This window comes from Colius striatus, chromosome 12 (assembly GCF_028858725.1).
Source record: "Colius striatus isolate bColStr4 chromosome 12, bColStr4.1.hap1, whole genome shotgun sequence".
In the NCBI taxonomy this organism is placed as follows: domain Eukaryota; kingdom Metazoa; phylum Chordata; class Aves; order Coliiformes; family Coliidae; genus Colius; species Colius striatus.
The window spans coordinates 16,358,814-16,379,585 of record NC_084770.1 but is presented as its reverse complement, the minus strand read 5'-3'; the positions used below and the strand labels follow the sequence as shown (position 1 = coordinate 16,379,585).

At 44.9% G+C, this 20,772-nt stretch overlaps 2 protein-coding genes across 13 annotated transcripts in view; one reads left to right on the top strand and one right to left on the bottom strand.

The window, feature by feature from the left end:
- Nucleotides 1–977: 977 nt before the first annotated feature.
- ZMAT3 (zinc finger matrin-type 3) lies at nucleotides 978–15,644 on the bottom strand. Of its 4 annotated transcripts, XR_009819535.1 has the most exons (7): nucleotides 15,506–15,644; nucleotides 11,187–11,512; nucleotides 9,471–9,590; nucleotides 7,556–7,722; nucleotides 7,342–7,442; nucleotides 6,130–6,475; nucleotides 978–3,084 (listed from the first exon to the last, which is right to left on the bottom strand). XR_009819535.1 is itself a non-coding variant. In XM_062005927.1 (6 exons), the coding sequence occupies exons 2-6, from the start codon at nucleotides 11,454–11,456 to the stop codon at nucleotides 6,264–6,266; spliced, it is 870 nt and encodes a 289-aa protein (XP_061861911.1). In that variant the 5' UTR covers nucleotides 11,457–11,512; nucleotides 15,506–15,644; the 3' UTR covers nucleotides 978–6,263. The 4 variants fall into 4 exon arrangements, 3 of the variants coding, with proteins under 3 accessions (XP_061861911.1, XP_061861913.1, XP_061861912.1); XM_062005927.1 differs by having other exon boundaries at nucleotides 978–6,475; XM_062005929.1 differs by lacking the exon at nucleotides 15,506–15,644 and adding an exon at nucleotides 15,403–15,428 and having other exon boundaries at nucleotides 978–6,475.
- A 2,314-nt stretch (nucleotides 15,645–17,958) lies between these two features.
- Nucleotides 17,959–20,772, top strand: part of PIK3CA (phosphatidylinositol-4,5-bisphosphate 3-kinase catalytic subunit alpha) — a 35,911-nt gene continuing 33,097 nt past the window's right edge. For all 9 annotated transcript variants that reach the window (XR_009819531.1, XR_009819530.1, XM_062005844.1 and 6 more), the window contains exon 1: nucleotides 17,959–18,301. The gene's annotated coding sequence lies outside the window, so the exon portion shown is untranslated. The remainder of the gene's footprint in view (nucleotides 18,302–20,772) is intronic.

Here is a 20,772-nt window from a genome sequence, read left to right as displayed (position 1 = left end):
CGCCCATGACTCTGACTTGGGTCATCCAGTTATCTCTGAGCGGCACTACGGTTTGGCTGTACCAAATGGCTACAGAATTCATAAAGAATGAAATTTCCACATAAAAGGATTACAAAGGCAGTGTCTTAACAACCCAGTAAAGGTGATATGCTGCTCTGCAGAAGTTTGCTTCTCTCCGGTTCCTGGGATGACTGAAAGTAACACAGTCTGTACAGGCATAAGACAATGAAGAGCTGGGGTGAGATTTAACATTAAGCTACACTTAAAAGTTTTTATGACTCTATTTACCATAAATGAGAACACATAGAGCCTCCTGCATTTCATTGTTAGCACAGAAGTCACCTAAGCACTCAGGCACCAACAGCATGGCTGCAGCACCAAGGAAGGGCAGTGTTTCTCTCTTACCCGAGTTGAACCCAGCAAACCCCAGATTTTGTCTGCTTCAAAGCTCCAGTTCAGAATGTCCTTTCTGTTTGGAAAGTCATATGTCATAAGCATATGCTCTTCTGGAGCCCTCAAGTAATGAAAGAGGGAAAGAGTACAGTGGCAAAAAGAAATGTACAAGTATCAAGCCCAGCTTGTCCCCACCTTTTTACAGTTGAAAGTCAGTCTGTGGTTCAGCCTGGGGCAGGTGCAAAGCTTGTGATGTCTGCTCAAGGGGAAAGCACAGTCAGAAACAGAGTCCTCCCCATACCTTCTGGTTCGCTTCTTGTCAGATGTTGAGCACTCCCAACCCTCCTAAAGCCAAGACAGCTCAGAGGGAGAACTCAGCTGGCTGGCTTTCAGTAACACTTGAAAGTACACTGACCCTCCTCCAGAATAACAAATGCTACACTGGACTCTACTCCTTTCTCAGTGTACTAAAACAATATTCTTCATAGAGTCACACTCAACACTAGGCTAAAACCAACTCAGGCAGGCATAGTCCAGCTATCTCACAAGCAGTAGCAGTATCAAACACTACAGCTGTACAATGATAAGAGCAAGATGATTTATTACATACTGAAGAAGAAAAAAAAAGAAAAGGAAGAAAAAAAATCATTTTCATCAACTATTCCCTCACAGGGGTCAGTACAATATAAAGAAAATAAGGACAAATGTACAAAATCAATCTGACAAGAAGGCTCTAGATGAAATACATTCAAAGCACTTGCAAATGATGTTGCTGGACAGATGCAGATGGAAATTAAATCAAGTAATTTTTCTTTGTCAAAATCCAGACTGAAAAAGTGATTTTATTTCTAGAAATTAAACCCTGCTTTTATCTGCACATACTTCAGGGAAAAAAAAAAGATATTGTTTTAGCTGTGATATACTTTTGAAAGGAGAGACTCCCAGAACTACTGTTTGACTACATTTATTTGAAAGGGGATTTTATTTTCACTTCCAACTTTAAGCAGATGCTAAAGCAGCCAGCCCAGCTCAAAACAATTGGAGCTTAGCCACTAACTTCAACTAAACCAGGTCCATACCTCTCCATTTTCTGTCAATCCTTTGGCAACCATGGCATTTGCTTTTCCATAATCAGCAACAGATGTCCATCACATCCAGAGCATCCTTGTACACATGGTTGTAAATGTTTTTTTAAAGACCACATAAAAGAGAAAACATCATCAGTATGAAATTCCTGAAGGGTTTCAAGGCTTGCTCCTACTCATCTGAAGTCAATGTATTTCAAGCTATTTTGGCTGGAGCAGGACCATATCCTTACAGAACAAGATACACATTCTTCAAAAAAAGCAAAGCCTTCAGAATGTTGCAACCCAAGCAAAGTTTGGGCTACCCAAACTTAACCCGAGACAAACTTTAGCAAAGTGCTTTGCCTGGCCCTAGCCAACACAATACACTTAGCTAGGGTATTTCATTTACTCCTGATTTGGGCATGATTCCCATTGGTTACAGCTAGAGTATTACTTCAGTAATGCAGCAAAAGGACATCATGCATTAGTTAAGCTAAAATATGAACCGTGCTTATGGCAATAGCTTTCCCTTGTAGTGCCCTATAATGGGCATCTAGAAAAGGAAAAAAAGACAAGCAGCTTTACAGAAAAAACAATCTGCATTTTTTACACTGATGATCATCCTAAGCAACTCCACAGAAGTTTGCAGGGTTCCTTTTGATGTACATGAAGAAAACAAAAAGTCAAAAATAGACCAGTGTTAGGCAAGAGTGTAACACATTTACTCATTACTGCAGAATGCAGAATAACAGCTAATGCTTAATACAAACAGAATAGTATCACTTTCATATTCCTCACAAATACATGGATTCCACACAGTTTACTTCCTTGCCTTAAAAGAAATGCTTACATGTAGTATGAACTTTATGTGTCTCTAAAAATACCCCAACTTACCAAAGGAACCATCGGGGGGCGGGGGGGGAGAAGCAATTAGAAATGGACATTTAAGAGTGAGTTGTGAGGAAATCCCCATTCTGTTTGGCATGAAAAGAAACAAAGAAGATTCACTGCTTGGGTTTCTCTTTTTGTTTTGTTTGGGGGCGGGTTTTATTGGTTGGGTTTTTTTTTGCATCAAGGGTAAGAAAATGATACATATGAGGGAGAAAAACATTTTCACAAATATAATAAATACCTGTTCTGATCCAAAAGCAAAGTGCAATGTAGAATTTCCTATTTAAACAAAAACAACCTACAGAATAATGCCTTAAATATTAACAAATCAATTAGTGGTCAGCACAGTAAAATAAATATGAACACACTGATTTATAGTTTGTTTCTAGCAGCAAAGGTCATTAACCTACTGGCCAATGTAACAGCTTCACAGAAGTCCTGTTTCTTGGGTTTGGTACTTTGTTTAATATGAGAAAAGATACCTTGGGTCTAGAAAATGGTACCACAGCTGAACAGTATTCTTCCCAGCCCATCTATGTCAAATAAGGCTTAGCCAGGACATGTTTCCATTATGTGTTTTGAACACTGATTTGGAGAACAGCTTTCACAAAAAAACCCAAAATGAGGATCCACCCAGTTTCTCATGCTGACAAGTATGAGCTTGGATTGGCGCAAATCCTACTGGTATGAATGAGGTGAGGTGTTTTCTCTTTGCAGTCAAGAGTTTCCTATGCTGGAAGGAAAATGGGAAGATCAGAAAGTGTTAAGCAATACTTAAGAGAGAGAGGAAAGCTTTGGTAGGGAAGGGCCACAAGCAAGCAGTGGAGCAAAGTGAGTCTCAGCTGCTTCTTCCAGAAAGAAATCTCTTTCCTCCTATGTAGAAACCCTGTCCTCTTCTTGTTGCTCGAGTCCCACTGTCTGTTTTATACGTCCCACATACCTGCTATGTAACTGCCATTCACTTCTTGCGCTTCCTTCAACAAAAAACAAAGCAGACACAAGCCTCTCCGCACAGACAGACTCAAGGCATTCCTTCAAACCAGACTGAGCCTCATGCAGAGAGAAGCCAGCAGGAACAGCCCCTGTAGCTCTGGAATGTGCTGCCAAACTGCTGTGCTGTGGCACCTCTGCAGCAGCTGTCACCAGGAGGCAACGGCACCTGGAGCAAACCAAGTTTTGAACCCTCCAGCAGTCACTGGAAATGCCAAACGAGGAGCAGATCACTGGGCTGGGAGCAGGAGCAGCAACCAAAGCAAAGTGGTCAATAGATAATTTTTGGGATACATGAGAGCAGACAAAGATACCTTCTCAGTCCTGGCAATAAGCCAGGCAACACCAGTACCTCCAGCTCATATTTCACAGTGTTGTTTTTCTGCTGCTAATTGCAGCCTGGGGGAAATGCCACATTTAATTTACAGCAAGAGAGATGTTTAACCATAACGCAGGGATCACTCTGGTGAAGCACACTGTAGTAAGGCTCATCCAGTTCCCTGCACCCCTGCACAGTGGTGTCAGACCAGAAAAACCAAAAAGACAGAGCACAAAGAGAAAATCAGAGCCCTTCTTTGACTGCAAAAGATGAGGGGAAAAGGCTGGTGAGAGATGTTTACGAGGGGGATGCTCTTCATGACTGCACAGAGGGTGAGCCAGGGGCAGGAAAGCACAGAAGAAACACTCACAGGCTGTCAAGACTGTTCAGTGAGGGCTTTGCAACCATGGTGCCTGTCCTCCTATCTTCTCATATACTCCACAAACCCTTTCTAACTGGGCTTTGCACAAGGGAGGGGAATTCAAGATGATGTCCATTGCTCTGCTTGTACCTGCAGAGCAAGGATCAGCATGGAATGATGTAGAGGACTGTTCCTATGTGACCTGATCTAGGTGACCCTGCTTCTGCAGGGGGGTTGAACTGGATGATCTCTGAAGGTCCCTTCCAACCCCTACCATTCTATGACTGCTTCTGACTACTGTGCAAGAGCTCACTTTGCCTGGATTTAGGGAGGCTGGATTAAGGTAGTATGGCTACCTGATGCTCAGGTACCTAAAGGTAACAATATTCAGTTTCTGAGGAGTAGCCAAGTGCAACAAACCTTTTTGAGGTGGACTAGAAAGATGAATTAAAACTGTCTGGATTTTTTGATAGTTTACTCATTTTTTCATGTTTTAAGGCAAGCAAAAAGTCCTTCTGGAATGCAAGAAGCATGATCAGAATGGAAAAAAAAGGAGGGGGAGTGCTGGAGCTACCTTCAACACTATGCACTAGGTAAAATTCATTCCTGCTAAAATGCTACTGAAACCAGCAGAGCTACATCTAATTCAACACACTGCCTGAACTGGGGTGAGAAACAACACATGATGCCTCCTCTTCCCCCTCCCTGCACCTGCCAGTCAGTGAAGCTCTCCCAGCATATGGCTGGAGCAGCACAGTGGGGCATCAGGTCCAACAGTGGTTGCCTGTGAGCTGCACTTGCCACTGGAACCAATGTTTTAGAAACATTGTGAACTGCATTCCTATCACTCACATCTACCCAAATGAGGAGAAAAATAAATGTCAGCCTTATTTCTGTTCTTTATCCCCCTTCTAATTTGTTAAGTAAAATCAAAACAGGCACACACCTTTTAGTTTGTCTGCACTTACAAAGCTGCTTAACTTTCACGAATTCTTCATGGCCAAAAACCTATTGCTGAAACAACCATCACTCCTGACATTTACATCCTACCTTTGGATTTTTTATGGTCCAGTTAAGTTGATGCTCCCTATGAAGTTCACATCAAGGAAAGGAATTGAAAAACATCCTGAAATGGGAAAGAGTGGGGCAGGGGAGAAAAGCATCCAGTGGTAGCTCTAGTCTAAAGGAGCATTTCAGCTCTCCTCCGTAACACCCGCTGGGCTTTGTCCAGGCAATGGCATGGAAGTAGGACACATATATCTGCTCCCTAAGGTCCAGGCAGTCCTGCTCTCCCAGAGCAATAGAGCTGCAGGCCAGAGACCAACACTTGTTCTCTTCTACATTAGTATGCAAAGAAATTACAGCTGATAGTTTCTTCCAACCTGTTCTCAAGCCTACTCAGTCTAAGGCAGAATGAGAGCAGGGCACATCTCATCTGAGCAGGTTTGCTTTCTGGTTTACTTCACTAAGCCACTGAGATCCCCACAGACTCTCTTCAGGGAGATCAGCTACAGCCATAGTGCATTAAGGTGCCCAGCCAACACCACTTAGAATCTTTTTTCACCGTTAATTGGAAGAAGAGACTATTTCTGAATGGGGCTAGTCATCTGATATCTAGTGTCAGACATTCAGCATGAAATCTGCATCGCAGAGGAAGCAGGGTAAGAGGCAAGACCCTCCAATGAGAGAGGTATGCATAGCCTTTCTACAAGGATGTGGAAAGAACCTACTCTGGGCTGTAATGGCAGCAATTTGTGGACAAGTACACCACCTAATTCACACATTCACAGGCCCCATTCCTGCCCCTCTCTTACAATCTGCCCAGAGGTTCAGTCTGCCATAGGGAGGCATTCTGGAGCACTGCTTTGTGGTGTGCAAAGAAGAGAGTGGGCTTTGCACATGGTCCACTCGCATGGTAAAACCACAGAAGTTCCCAGCACTTCTTGGGCTTTGCATATTCATGCAGAAGGCTGGGGAGAAAACAAAGTCCTCCCCGCCACTCAATACAATGATGAGCCTTAGATAATTAGCAAACAAACATCAAAAACACTTCATATCCTGCACAGCATCATCCTGCCAGCTACGATAGAAAAAAAATCTAACCATACCATTAAGTTTGCAGGTGTTACACGTATAGCTCAAGAGCATACTCCTCTCAAATGGAGCACAAAGCAGGGCATGTGGCAAACAGCAGGCGAGAGACAAGCTGCTCTATTTGCAAACTACTGCCAAGGGTGGTGCGTCACTGCACATAGCCGAGGTTCTCCATCTCGCTCCTGTACCGCTGCTCCGAAACTTTGCTTTTATGCTGTTTGCTCTCCAGGTGCTGTCTGAACTCCATCTCCTCGCTGGCCCCGGCGTTGCACATGGAGCAGTAGAACTGGCCACTGGGGGTAACACACATGGCCAGATCCCGAGGAATCCTCTGGCGTGAGCGCGGATTGAAGTAGGGACCTGAGGAGTCAACAGAAAAGTCTGTTTTATCTAGGAGAAAGACAAGCTTGAGGCAGCTCAGTGACAGCTTCTCAGTCCAAGCAATGATTAAAAAGCAGCCAAAGATTAGCTTCTTTAACTGATTAGAGTCTAAAGCTTATTTTACCATGTGACTTGTCCACTGTGATCCAGATGTACAGGTGTGGAAGCACACCATTCTTTGATTCTCTATTTTCTAAAGCAGCAGAGTTGCTGCCTCAGTTTACAATTACCACAAAACTATATTTAACAGAACTTGATCTTTTCTACGTGACAGTAGTTAAAATACGATTAAACCAAACTTCAGCAGGAATCAAGGTTTCAGTTAATATATGCTCTTAACACAGCTTAAATTGAAAAAAAGATAAACAGATGCTGGGTTGGACACTATAAACCACACTTCAAATTACAGTAAAGAGGCAAAGTAAGATACTAACACCTGAGGAAGGACTTGACTCAATGAACAGATGGTCTTAGAGGGAGGCTAACGTGCTCTCTCATTCTGGTCATGGTAGTGCAAGTAGAGGTTGATATGTTACAGTAGGAGTCAAAGCACCTGGCCACTTGCCAAGAAAATAAAGCAGGAAAACTGTCACCACTTAGAGCAGCCTTAGAGACAGGCAGATGGTAAATTAAGTTACAAACTGAGAAACTGAACTAACAAGCAGGCTGACAAAGCAAAGCAACTTTAGCGGCTGGGAAAAAACATGCAGACACGAAGGACCAGCAGAGCTATGGCCATCTCCTTTTACAACCTGTCTCTACTAAAACAGACCTCAGAAGGAAAACAAGTCTTTTTATTATTCATTATTATTCCAACTATAGAACAGATGCAAGCTGCCAGTTACCTGTGTTGTTTTGAATTGTATACATATTTCTTCTGTTCTGCATCATCTTATATTCATTCCCTTCTTTTCTCGCCCTTCGTTTGCCTAGTTCTGATGCATCCCTGAAGATTAAACAAACACCAACAGCTGCAATTTAGAGTTTTCTGAGAAAACAGGCTGCCAGAAACACTAACCACATGCTCTCAGCCTGAGCACAAAGTTGAACAATACCTACGAGAATGAGTTACTCTGCGCTTCCGCGAGCCGCAGCCGCTTGGCGTGGTTTTTCCCTTGGTAGTGAGCCTGTGCCACAGCCGGGGAACTAAACGAGGCATCACAAAGCTTGCAGTAATCATTCTCTGTGGCCAAGATCACTCGGCCACCTGGTTTACTGGTTCCCATCTAATAGCAAAGGGAGAGACAGCATGTGAAACTCCAGAAGGTTAAATCGTTGAGGTATTTGAATGACAGGGATTGAGAGTAGTACTGTCTTCATCAGGCAGCAAGAGAGCTGGAAGTAGAGCATATGGATTAGGACACTCTCAAGTGCTCCCCAAACCATTCTTACAATAACTTCATTTTCCCTGTCCCAGCCTCCAATCTGAAAATTCCTTGAGATCTAGGCAAATCCCTAGTGTCAGATGGAGAGGAAAGCAATCTGAACGACCACCCCTGTACCTCTGTAATAGCTACAGAGGCTTGTTTACTTCACAGCAATGATTTAACGTCTCTCTTCCTGACTGCTGGGAGCTAATGAAGTGACTTTCACACTGAGGAAGACCCACTGAAAGGTAAAAGTCCTCCTCTCTCCTAATTACAGTGTACTTAATCTCTCCAGACTCCACACAGCTCCCTGATCACAGTAAGAGAAGAAAAAAACAAAACAACAGGGCTGCCAAATCTCTGATCCTCATCTTCCAGGTAGGAAGACATCTCGATCAAGACTTCAAAGCAAGGACCCAGCCTCATGTGGGTAGTTCCTGCCATTTGAAGGATATGTCTGTCCGGTCAGACCACACACTGAGCAGGGCAGCAACTATGTCTCCTCAGTGTGTACCATCCAGAGAAAAGTGCTTTGTAAACAGTGATAAAGTAGTGATTCACAGAGCCACGTTGCTGCAGCCTTTGTTAAGCAGAGTTTCTTTCACATCTCCTTTGATACTGTTCAAGCTTATAGACACACATACACAATTCTGACTTCTGCTTTACAACATGAAACCTCAGCATGGCCTCAGAGTGGTCTTTTTAGTGCCGTGGTTCATCATCTTAAAAAAATGCATCAGATACCCTAGCAGCTACAGCACCCAGGCTCCACTACCTAGGGCAGGACTCCATGTCCTCTCAATTCAGTTCTGTGAGCTGCAAAGCTCTTTTATGTGGGACTGAGTCTCCCCCTGGTGACGCATACAACAGGTGTGACGATCTGCCACTTCCAGCAAAATCTCTTTGCTTTTCTACAGACAACAGAGGCTTATGCTTTGGGAAATAACAGGCACAGCTTCCATTCCTGCTGCCCAGCTGTGGTTCCCTGCACTGTCACATCTCAGAACCAGGTTAGCTGTTAAGTCCCATGACAATCAGAAGTGATGAACAGAAGTCAAGAAAGCAAAAAGCATCTCTATTGCCTCTAATGTGCCCAAGACAGAATTCATCTGGATCACTGAGGTAGCAATCCTTTCACCCTACACACAAGAAACAGGACTTTAAAAGAAGTAACAAAAGAGGAATTAGCTAACAGCCCTGGGCAATGGGTGTAGGAGCACCTAAGCACTTTTGCCATGTAGGCTTCCCTCACACAATGGAGGGATGGTGTGCAGAGCGGATGCCACACCCTCCTGTTCCAATCCAGCTCCAACAATGCTGTTTTATACCTGCCCTTAAGGAACCACAGTCAGCAGCAGATCAGACTTACTTAGGAATCAAAGGATTTGCCATGCAGAAATAGAGCATTTCAAGCCCAATATTCTGCTGCAAGGGCAGATAAAAATCTGCATCTTCAAAAGAAAGCAAACAGCTCCCATTTTCACCATCCTGTACTATCACAAGGAAAAGTCTTTCCCAACTCCTGTAGTAATCCTCAAAGCATGAGATCTATTGGGGGTTAGGTGGCAAGTAAGTAGCATGATGTCAGTTCCCTTCCCATGTCTTACCTGAGCTGGAAGGGAGACAACCTGAGGTGGGGCAGCCTCAACTGAATTACTCATTCTGGCAGGTGCCGGGCAGCTGTTGGCAGCATAGTAATTACGCAGCTTCTTACTGTGGTTTTTACCCTGGAAAGAGAAACCAAATTAATCATTGTCCTAGTAACAGTATCCTACACTGAAAGAAAAACGATTGAGAGACCAAAGTGAGAAAGTGGCCATGAAGACGGCACCTCAGGTAAAGGAGCTGTCACTTAAAAAATAACAGCTCTAGACTTCAGAGATGCTGACACTCCCCATCCACCCCCAAAATGCTCATCACCTAGCATCATTTGGCTTCATTTTCAACTGTTTTCTCAGATCAATATGTTTACAATTAGTTCCTCAATCTGTTTCCATTTAACTTAAAACTGGTATCTTGTATTTTAAACATGAACAGTTAGCTACTTTGCACAGCTTTTTGATAAGTCTAAACACACACCCAGATTTCTTTTCATGAGGTTGCAAGCATGAGTTAAAACACAAGACTGACTCTAAGAAACCCTGCTTCATATTATACTCTCTCTTGGAAAACATATACTTGAGTTCTTTTTGATGTTTTGAAAACCTGAGAGAGCTACATGAGATTATGTTTATGCATTGTGGAGATATATTAAGGTGTATGTATAAATGCAACTTATGTACTATAAACATGCTTCTTTCCCCTCATGGCAGAACTACCGCAGAAATCAGATGCTGAAGCATAACACTAATCCAAGCTACTCCTTCACTGGCATGATACCACTTTTCCATGGTTAACAGCAAAGCTGAGATCTAAGTCTGGTATCCTGAGGATATGGACAACCACCCTTTTGGATTTGATGGTGGTGAAAGTTACTATCTCCACATCTCACACAAATACAGCACTATTAGGACAGAGTACTATTAAAGTAGGGTAGCGTAGGACTATGACACAACTGATCTCTTAGCAAGGAACTATAAGTAAATCATAACCTATTTAAAACAAGTCAACCAGACCAGAATGAATACAATTAATTTGGTCTGAGTTGGCCCAGCTCATGCTGTCCAAAGTAGATGAGAAAGTTTGCAGAGATGGCCCCACCAGCAGATCAGTTGTATGCATAACCTCAGGAAGGAAGCAGTGAGAAGCACATGGCAACAGCTCCCTTTTCTAACTGCACTGCTGGATCCAACAGAAAACATCTCTCCAGGTCTTACAAAATTATGTCTGTGGAATGAGAAGTTCTATTTTATTGAATAAATGTACAGGTGGAAACAAGATCACATAAAAGAAAAGAAAATGATGGTCTTTTCATCCATGCCACATTGGTGGTACTCCTCTGTCTCTGTAGTCAAAGTTTTCACAACATGCTCCAGTGATTACACCTTAAATGGAAGCACTGCAGCATGTCTGGACATAGAGCAAATTCAAGCAGGGTGAAGATGTGTCTACAGAGCATTTCTAGCAATAACTTCCATTCCATTAGATGGTGTAGGTGTAGCTTCAGATAAGCTAACATACGGGCTGATGATGATGTGCAGCTACCTCAACAAAGCACTCCAAAGCCTCTTGAATGATCTAAGTTAGTTTTCGTGTATTAGCCCCCACCTAGCTCTGTGCTGCCACAGCAAGGCTACTGACAGTGCCCACGCTGGCACAGGTGTGTTTACACAAGCTGCAGATGCAGCAGCCCCAAGAGCTGTGCCTTCTGCCGCTCTCCTTACCTGGTAATGTGCCTGGGCTTGTTGTGCTGAATTCAGAGTGACATTGCAAAGCTTACAGCACAGAGGCTTACACAGTTCTTCCAGCATAGGGTCCTGCTCCACCACCTTTGCAAGCTCTTCTTCTTGTGTGTGATGAAAGGAAGGCCCCAGTCCGAGAGATTTTGGTGGGGAGAGTGGTGAGCTGGCTCTTGTCCTTGTAGCCACTGACATAGGAAGAGATGAAGGCTTCTCAGGATGAGGAAGAAGTCCTGCTTGCTGTAGAAGAATCATTGGCCAGGAAGACTGTGAGCATGCTACTTCTGAAGGATAAGGAGTCTTCTTTAGATCTAAACAAAGAGACATAAATGCTGAAATAAGTGGAGCTAACAGGAACACCAACAATCCAGGGCACGACTTCTGTAACTTCATTGCTTCTATTTTATGCTTTTTCATAACACCAGGCAGGATTCAGTCCGTTTATAACATCTTACTCCACAGGAACAACAGCATACCAGGCAGCCCAGAATAGATTAAAAGATACACATGTAAGAAGTGGATTTAAGTCCAAAATGTGTTGTTAGTACTCCACAGCACCCTCCTGGACAAGTGGGGAATCCTAACCACAGCATGTGCACCCCACTGCTCCACAACCACTACCAGATGTGATATACAACATGCATAGCAGATCCAGTTGTGTTAATGTGAATGAGAGGGATATAACCATTCAGTTCCATCTTTCTCTAACAGCCTAAGAACAAGTGCACACTGAAGACCAAGACCTCAACAAATATTACTGTGCAATACTGCTACTGATGACTTAAGAAGAACCTAAATACTTCAAGCAGATATTTTTCTTACATCTATATATAGGTATATATAAAATACATACACACACATAAATACATCCCTCAAATATTCACAAAGACCTTCCTTAGGAAATATATTCTACAGTTAAAAAAAGCAAAGATTGAAAAGCAACACCAATACACTTTGTTGTACACAGACATCTCCCAAAGGTTTTCTTCCATGACCTTCTTGATCAATTTCTCATGTTTCCTTTATTAACTACAACTGATAAAACATTTAAAGCTGTATCTTCTGCAAAATGGACAGCTTATCCCACATTAACCTCTATTAAATTATTTCTCAGTTAATTCAAGTTTTCAGAACTAACTCTAGATTTCCAACAAGAGGTTCTGAGAGGCTTATTTAATTAAAGTTTATAAATCACATCTAAAGCCTGGGATGAACATTTCATAGTATCACTGCTCTGCATTATTCTAGCATCGAGACACAGTTACTTATATTAACTTCTTATTAGCTTCTTATCAGCTTCTTATCATAACAAATCCTGTTCACTGCTACTCTGGGATCAAGAGAAGCATTATCTTGGCCTTTGCAGATCACTTCCAGCTAAGGCTGTGTTGGTAGCAACCATGTTTATGCTACGGGCTCTGTTCATTTGTTTAAGCAAATAGTGAGCCACACCTGCATTTTAAAAATACCACTTTTGGAAAATTAGTGAAACATGAACTAAGTGCCACATAGAAACTTTGTTCCCAAATTGCTTTTGAAAATAGAATTTTACTTCAAAGACATTTAGGAACTTGAAGAAGCAAAAGGCATTTATCTGGGATAACTTCTGGGATTTTCAGTCTGCTAAAATTAGCACGAGATAAATACCTTGGTATATTCAAGCTCTGGAAAATCTCAGTTGATGCCTGCATTTTTAGGTACTGTATTACCTTGGAAAGTCTAGCCCCAGAGAGGTCTGTGGTCTAGTAGGAACAATAAAAAATAATTTAGAAAAGAAAAAAAAAAAGGAGAAAATCAGTGGGACTACACTGCTTTGAGCACAAGTATTTCTGAAATGCTTACCTCCAAATAATACAAGATTGGAGGCAGTTCAGTTATTACTAGTAACTAAAGGTAAGGAAAAAAAACCCACAAAGAGCAGCATGCATTGCCTTGGAGTTTCCATGTTTTTAATAGCCCTCTGCCATCCAGGCTCTGGGAAATTCCAAGAGAACTACTGAAAAAGCATTAATGCTAAATCAAAACCAGTGTCATAAAAACTAAGATAAAAGGGAATCTACCACAAAGAAGGAAGAGGACACACAGGAACAGCATGGTACAATCATCTATCAGCACTGCAAATTCTGCAGCGTCATCCAACTTCTTTCCAACTTTCAGCATAAGTGTTCCTGGTTAAACAGAACTATGGAAAAAGATCTGACTATCTGTAGTATCCTCAAGTCGTACTCTGTAGGCAGTCTAGATCATTTCAGTGGGGCTACAAATGGAACAAGTTCATACTCATAATGCTTACATATATCATAACACAGGCCTATCAAGGCAGGTTAGACAACTATGCAAGCAGATAAGGATGGCATCCAATTTCAGAGTTTTATTACACCACCATAACAGGCCTCTTACCTTAAAATGGGAGCAAATTATAGCTGAATATTCATAGAACAATATAAAGAGATCTACAGTAAATGGCAATCGGAATCTTAATTTTGCATGAGTGTTTGTTGCATTGACTCTTCCAAAGACATCTGTCACGGATGGGATTTTTCACATACAAGATAGAACACAGTGCTTACAGATTCGGCATCCACAAGGGAAAAGGTATAATGTGATATTCTTAGAAAAATCTTCAATTTTAAGGTCATGTAGTGTTTCTCAAAGTAAACAGTAGTCTGAAAATAAAATAAAATGAAGGCTGCACGGGCAATTCTAAAGTTAGAACTTCTTGACCTGGCATATGCATCTGATTTTCTTTTGATGGAGAAAATTGAAATTGCTCAAATTACACAGATTTCTGGCTTACAAATACTACTTAAAGGAAAATAAAAAGAAAATAAACAAAACGAAAATAATCACTCAAATTTGCCTTATTTACATGTCCTTTTAACCTTCCACTGCTAGTTGCTACAGATATCCTGACCAGGAGAAGGTAACTGGATATTTTTGACCCCTTTCCTTTAAAGTGAGGAGCTGTAAAATATTTACCCTACAAAATAGTGGAGAAATGAGGAACCTCCACCACCAAGGACTCATAACAGTACCGCCCTAGGCAGGGTAAGGGCCTGCAGCTCTCCAGGGTGAGCTGGGGAGACATTCTGCCTCAAGACAGAGTCTCTCAGATCTCAGCCATGCCTCCTCCTACACACTGTATGGCCTAGGAGACACTTTCCACCCTGTGACCGTTGTCGTCCAGTGGGCCCAAGGGAGACAGACACTCAGCCCTCCTCAATACTTTCAAGTTAGAGCATCCCAAGGGCAGCACTGAAGAAGAGACCCAGACTCCATGCCCGGAGCATCACAGCTTGGTAGCAGCACAGGCATGGTACTGCTGGCACTACCAGTGGCACAGGTAACAGGGAGCAAACTCCCCAGCTGTCAACAGCACTGTTCTGGGAAAGGAAATGGTATAGCCTCAGATCTGAGCACTATTGGACAGGGAAGGCACATACACAACATGACCTTCCTTGGCCATAGGTGTAAGCCACAATGAGACATCTACACGTCACATGTTCCCAGCAGAATTCATTTTTAAAGGCAGCTGAGGCAACTAATAACAATGATAAAAATCTGTACAAACGAGAAACAGGTTGTGGGTTTGGTTGGGTTATTTTCCAATACAGGAAGTATTTATTTTCAAGTCCACTTGTATCTCAAAATATTGACATCACTTAACCTAACTGCCAGAAAGTTTACCTTTAGCCATAGAGCAGGCCTACAGAACTGACCCTGAACAGCAGGGTCATTTTATAACGCTGCAAGGATCAAAGACATCACACTAAAACAAACACGCATCACACAACTCCTTAAGATGCAGGGCCCCCTAATTCTCCAACTGATGAAGACACATATTTAGTAACCCAGAACCAGAGGGCATCCATCATGTCTTACATCAGCAGGGTATCTGAAACCACGGTGTAAATCCTGACATCCTAGCAGATGATCCTGCAAAGTTGCATGCCTTGCAGTCTTGGTGATGGAGTCTCGGGGGAAAAAAGAGCCATGGTATCTACTGCCGTGGAATAACTGCAACCTGAGCAAAAATTCAAGGTGCCAACACCTAATTTTGGAAATGCAGAAATAAACCCAACATAATGAAGAGGGAGACACGGACGCTAGCACCACGCAACTACCATAAGCACCCCCAAATCCGGCAGAACACTGCGAGACCCCGGTAACACCGTTCCGACGGGCAGAGCCGGCCGCTAACCTTGCTAAAAACCCGCTGCCCCCACGCATCGACGCCGGGGCCTTGTCTCCATAGCGCATCTCCCCCGACCCCCGCGGGCCCTCCCTGCGCCCCCGGCACCTACCGCGCCGGCGGGGGCTGCGAGCGGTAGCGACGGCCCCGGCCCCCCGCGGCCCCCTTCGTCGTCGCCCCCCGCGCAACTGCTGCCGGTGCCCGAGGCCTCCAGAGGATCGGGACCGGCGGGGAGGACCGGGACCAGCTGCAGGAAGTGACCGCAGCGCGGCGGCGGGGCGGGGCGTGCGCAGGCGGCGGCGCAGGGGTGCGCGCACGGCTGGGTACGGCGCGGCATGGCTCCGTGTGTAGGTCGGTGGAGCCCGCCGGCCGTTCACCATCGCTACCGGCGGGACTCAGGCCCGGGTGCTTCGCCGGACGAAACCAGCGGCTGTCCCACGCGTGTTACAGCCCCGCGGCACTTTCACCACGGGGCTGGTTTCCCAGCGGCTCTGGCTCACCGCTAGCCGCTCTCATTTTTTCCCGCTGGGCCCAGGCAGATGCTGCCTCTTCAGACGCTGCTGCTTTTGAAATAATCTCACAGAAACACGCAGTCGCCAAAACACGCATGTTGACATTGCAGGCTAAAATGCAGCTGAAAAGTTGCTCCAAGTGCTGGACTGTATCTAGCCTTGAGGTGTGGTTTTGCACCAGGTCATTTAGTGTTTTCGCTTTAGCACCTTCTGGTTTGGACAGGAAAAAACATAATTAACTTGGATTTGCATATATAAACATCCTCAGCTATCTCATCCTGTTTGTAGCCCAAGTGAATTAGTTTCCAGCCACCAAGGGTGGGAGCACAAGCCTCAGACGGTTGGGCCACCCTATGTCAAAGCAAATGGAGTATCTTTTGATTTTCTCCCATTTCACTGGAACAGGAAAGTACTGAGAAGTCACAAGAAGCTGAAGCCAAGACTTTACAGCAGCAACCAGCCAGCCCATTTGGGAATCCCATCAGTTAGCCACACACATCGTTACCAATTTTTGAGAGATCTTAAGAAAAAAAATCCATTTATCAGACACATCACTGCAGGTCCAAATCACAAGCCGTGGTGATTTGGTAGGAGAAGCAGCAAACAAGCAGTTTGCAGCCAAGGTGTTAACGGGAGCCAGCGCTGCCATGTTTGCTGGGGTATGTTTTACCTGCGTGACTTGTGAGGCTGTGGCTTCTGCTGGCGATCATCTCAGCGTGGCCATGGCTGTAAATCAGGTCCCATGCTGGGCCTGAGGGCTTGGGGAAGCATTTCGAGGAAAGAGCCCACTGTTACCCTCACCACATTCACACCTATCTTCAAAACTTGCTCACATCATCTCTTCTCTTGACAGGATAAATATCACTTGGAAAAGAGAGATTATCAAAGATGCCTAACTCATTAATCACCCAGGTTATCCCTTTCACCTTCCTGTCATCACCTCAACAGCATCCTTACTTGCTCTGTCTTGTTGGCTCTCACCAAGCCAACTAACCCAACCCAGCACCCTCACTTCAGACACCAAAAGCCCCAAACACCAGGGAGCAAAACGTTTTAAATGTTCTCTTTGCTTTTTCATTTGCACAGCTATGCACTGGGAAGGACACTCTCTTTTAGCAAAACATTATCTTGGCTTACGGTGACTTGCTCCCAGCAGCAGCTCAGATTTTAAAGCTTTAGGTCTTCAATAATCCAGTGGTGAAAGGGAACAAGAAAGGGTTGCTGGAGAGTGTCTCAAGATGGGCACTGGAGCTGGTGAAGGGTCTGGAGCACAAGTGTGATGAGGAGTGGCTGAGGGAGCAGGGTCTGGAGAAGAAGATGCTGAGGGGAGACCAGCTACTTGAAAGGAGGAAGTAGTGAGGTGGGGCTCCTTCTCTTCTCCCAGATAACAAGGGATAAGACAAGAGGAAATGGCCTCAATTCACCAGGTGAGGCTTAGATTGGAAACTAGGAAGAGCTGTTTCCCTGAGAGGGCTGTTGGATGCTGTCCCAGGCTGCCCAGGGACACGGTGGAGTCCCCGCGCCTGCAGAAGAGCCGTGTAGCTGAGGTGCTGATGGCCATGGGTTAGCGGTGGGCTCTGCAGTGCGACGTGAGTGGCTGGACTCGATGATCTTAAAGGTCTTTTCCAACCAAGATGACTCTGACTCGGTCGATGCCTTTGTTCTGTGGGTGGTGACAATAAACGGGGCAGAGGCACTGTCTGTGGGGTCCACGCTGCGCCGCAACGCCTGCTCGGTGAGGACGAGCCTGTTATTTTCCTGACAGCTCGCCTCCAGTCAGATCACCGCCACGGCGCCGGCGCTGTCACCCCGCGGTACCGGCAGCACCGGCCAACGGCACGGCGGCCGTCCCAGGCCCGGCCTGTCCGCCGCCGCGCCAGGGGGCGCCATGTGAGGGCAGGCGGGGGGGGCGGGCCCCGCCGTGACGTCACCCCGCAAAGCGCCGCCGTACCGCGCCGTGACGTCACTCCGCACAGCGCCGCCGTACCGCGCCGTGACGTCACCCCGCACAGCGCCGCCGTACCGCGCCGTGACGTCATTCCGCGCACGACGCGCGACCCCGAGCCGTCCGCGCGCCGCCGCCTTCACGTTCTCGCCTCCCCCGCGCGCGCCGCGGTTGCACTTCCGGCGGGCGGCGCCATCCCCATCCGGGGTCAGCGCCCCGCTCCCTTCCTGTTATTGCCTGTGCGGGAGGCGCCTCTACCCGGGCGGCGCGGGGGTTGGTGCCGCCGCTTCCGCTCGCGTCGGAAAGGAGCCGCCCGCCCAGGGGTGTAGCGGTGACTGTGGGGCGAGTGACGGGGCCGCGAGTGCTGCGAAGCCCTGCCGCGGAGCCCTGCCCTGCCCGCAGGGGCGGCGGCTGAAGGCCGGCTTTTCCGGGCGGAGCCCGCGACGGTGAGGTGAGTGAGGCGAGGGTCGGCGCTGGGGCCGGCCGGCGCTCCCGCGGCACGACAGCGCTCTGCGGGGCGTCCCGCCGCGGTGGCGGGGGGCTGCTCGGCGCTCCGGCCGGGCGGTGGCGGAAGGGAGCGCCGCGCTCTGAAGGCTGTTGGGGTGTCTTGCTCCTCTTCGGGAGCCGGAGGGAGAAGCACGATCTTCGGGGGTGTGGGGACGGGATGAGAGTGCGACCGTCGTCCCCCGGAGGAGCCTTGTGATTGGGTTGGGAAAGCTCCAAGGTGTTCGTCTGCTAAGTCCTGATTTGGGGGATCTCTTCATACAGACGTGATCTGGGAGAGCAAAAAAACTGTAGTGCCTTGTTGCGTTTCAGCGTGGCTTTCCGCGCCCAGAAACATAGCTGTTCTCTAGAAATATGATTCGGGAGTTCTTTGGATGGAGTGTATGTAAGCTCATGGTTGGGCCGCTTAATGGCACTTAGAGCAGAGCGTCTTCCCACTGGGTGTGTGACATGCAATCTCCTGTTTCCAGCTGACTTCCAGTAACATATTCCACATATTTGCTACCTCTAGAAACATTTTTCTTATTTCATCTGGTCCAGAAATCTAGTTTTATTGATGTTAAATAGGAAACTGCCATTCTGTACCAGTATTTTCTGGTAGACTGGATGCTAACAAAACTTTGACTAAACTAACATAAACTGCATGCTTGTTTTACTTGGGAATTTTGTTGATTTTCTGGTTTTAGTGTTCCTGAAGTTAGTAAGGTTTCAGATCTCTTACTTTTGCTGCTGCTACTAGTGTGTCTCCGTAAATGTTTTTTTCTCTGTGACTCTTACCTTGTTGACTTAAAAATGTGTTACTTTATAAACAATGGATACTTTAAAAAAGCACAAGGAAAGTATATATGTTGACAGTGTGGACTAAAAAGCTCTGCTTGAGTTAATTCTACATCTATAAGCATTCTGTGGCAAACTTGTAAAGGACTGGTGAGCTGGATTCTAAATCTGGATTTCATAGTAGAAGAAATCTGGGCTTTGTTCTGTCACTTGGACCCTCACACCTCTGCTTTAAGCTGCAGCAGGTTTTCAAATTTGTCACACTGGATAAAGTTAGAAAATTTTCCCATCATCATCTGAATCATTCTTTAATTTTTTCCATCTCTTGATTTATTTATAGAGATGTTCTAATACTTGTTGCTGTAGTTGCTTCTGTGCTGCAGGTCTATAAGGCAGTGTAATAATCAAAGCTCACCTCTTGTTATGTGTAAACATTGTTAGTTCCTATCAATATTCCAATACTCAGGGTGATGGGATTTGACAGTTTGTCTACTGTGGGGAACTGACTGGATAAGGTGTTCTGAAATAAAACTCCATGTGAACTTAAAATTTCAAAATAAGCAACTTTATTCTCAAACAATAACATTGGTAGACTTTTCTTTCCCAGAGTAGTTAGTTTTGGGGAAGCATATTTTAGCTGATGTCATCATGTAAACAAACCACACACCAACGAAGCTCATAGTGTTTACAAAGGAACTTCCAAAGCCACACAATTCCTTATGTGATCCATTAAATATTCTGCTTTTTCATTAAGACAATAAATATGGCAACTTCAGAGCTGCAGTTGAAATGTGACTGGAGCAGATGTCCTAGATTTCATAGGTGTTAACTTGGTTCCATTCTTAGCAACCTAGAGACAATGTTTCATGTTTTTTGAAGCACACTAAGGCCAGCCTGCAAATCCCTACTGAGGTGTTTTTGTTGTTCAGCTGCTTATTCAAATTGTTGTTCTGTGTTAATAGCAAATTTGTTCTGTTTTTTGATGCGATTTACTCGTGTGAGTAATGACCCTGAGTGTTTTGATTTGTTGTTTTTAGGTTTAAGTGGGGGTTTTTTCTGGAATATTCTTTGGGAAAGGTGATCTAACTGAGCTGTTTGCAAAGCAGGTGTGCTTTATTGGAAGTCATAAAGTAGTCCAGTACTTAGTTAACCATTTCTCTGACAATCAGGCTATTCCTGCTTTTTCGAAGCAAATGGGGGATACTACTTCCTCAATAATTTGCTTTTTAAAAGTTGCTTGTTGTAGAAATTCCTATTCTAAAGCTTCCAGCAATAGTTTCATGCTTTACCGTCATGCTATCTCACAAGATGAAGTATATCATAAGAGCTTTCTAGGTATTGGAGAAAATGACACCTTTAAAGGGTGTCATCGTGTAAGAAATGGACTTCCTGATCGCAGTTGTTCCTTGGCTTCAAGTGTGTAGTGTGCTTTTTAATGGCTCAGTCATGTGTAATACAATTTTAAACATCCTAGATGATTATCATAGTTCTAACCCAGAAATTAAAGAAGTTGAAATTCTATATAAACGCTAGACAACCAGGGACTGGATGATGATGACTCCAAATAATGCAAGAAATACTGGCATCTTGTAGATGGGTATTGCATGGAGGTTTACTTTGCCTAGTTGAGTACACTAATGA

Bases quoted from the DNA above. Each gene is read 5' to 3' on its own strand.
- ZMAT3 (XM_062005927.1), bottom strand. From the start codon at position 11,456: ATGATTCTTCTACAGCAAGCAGGACTTCTTCCTCATCCTGAGAAGCCT. The intron at 7,723-9,470 runs GTAAGACATGGG...CTTTGCTATTAG, and splicing joins TTGTCTCCCTTCCAGCTCAG to ATGGGAACCAGTAAACCAGG. The intron at 6,476-7,341 runs GTAACTGGCAGC...TTGACTCCTCAG, and splicing joins TACAATTCAAAACAACACAG to GTCCCTACTTCAATCCGCGC.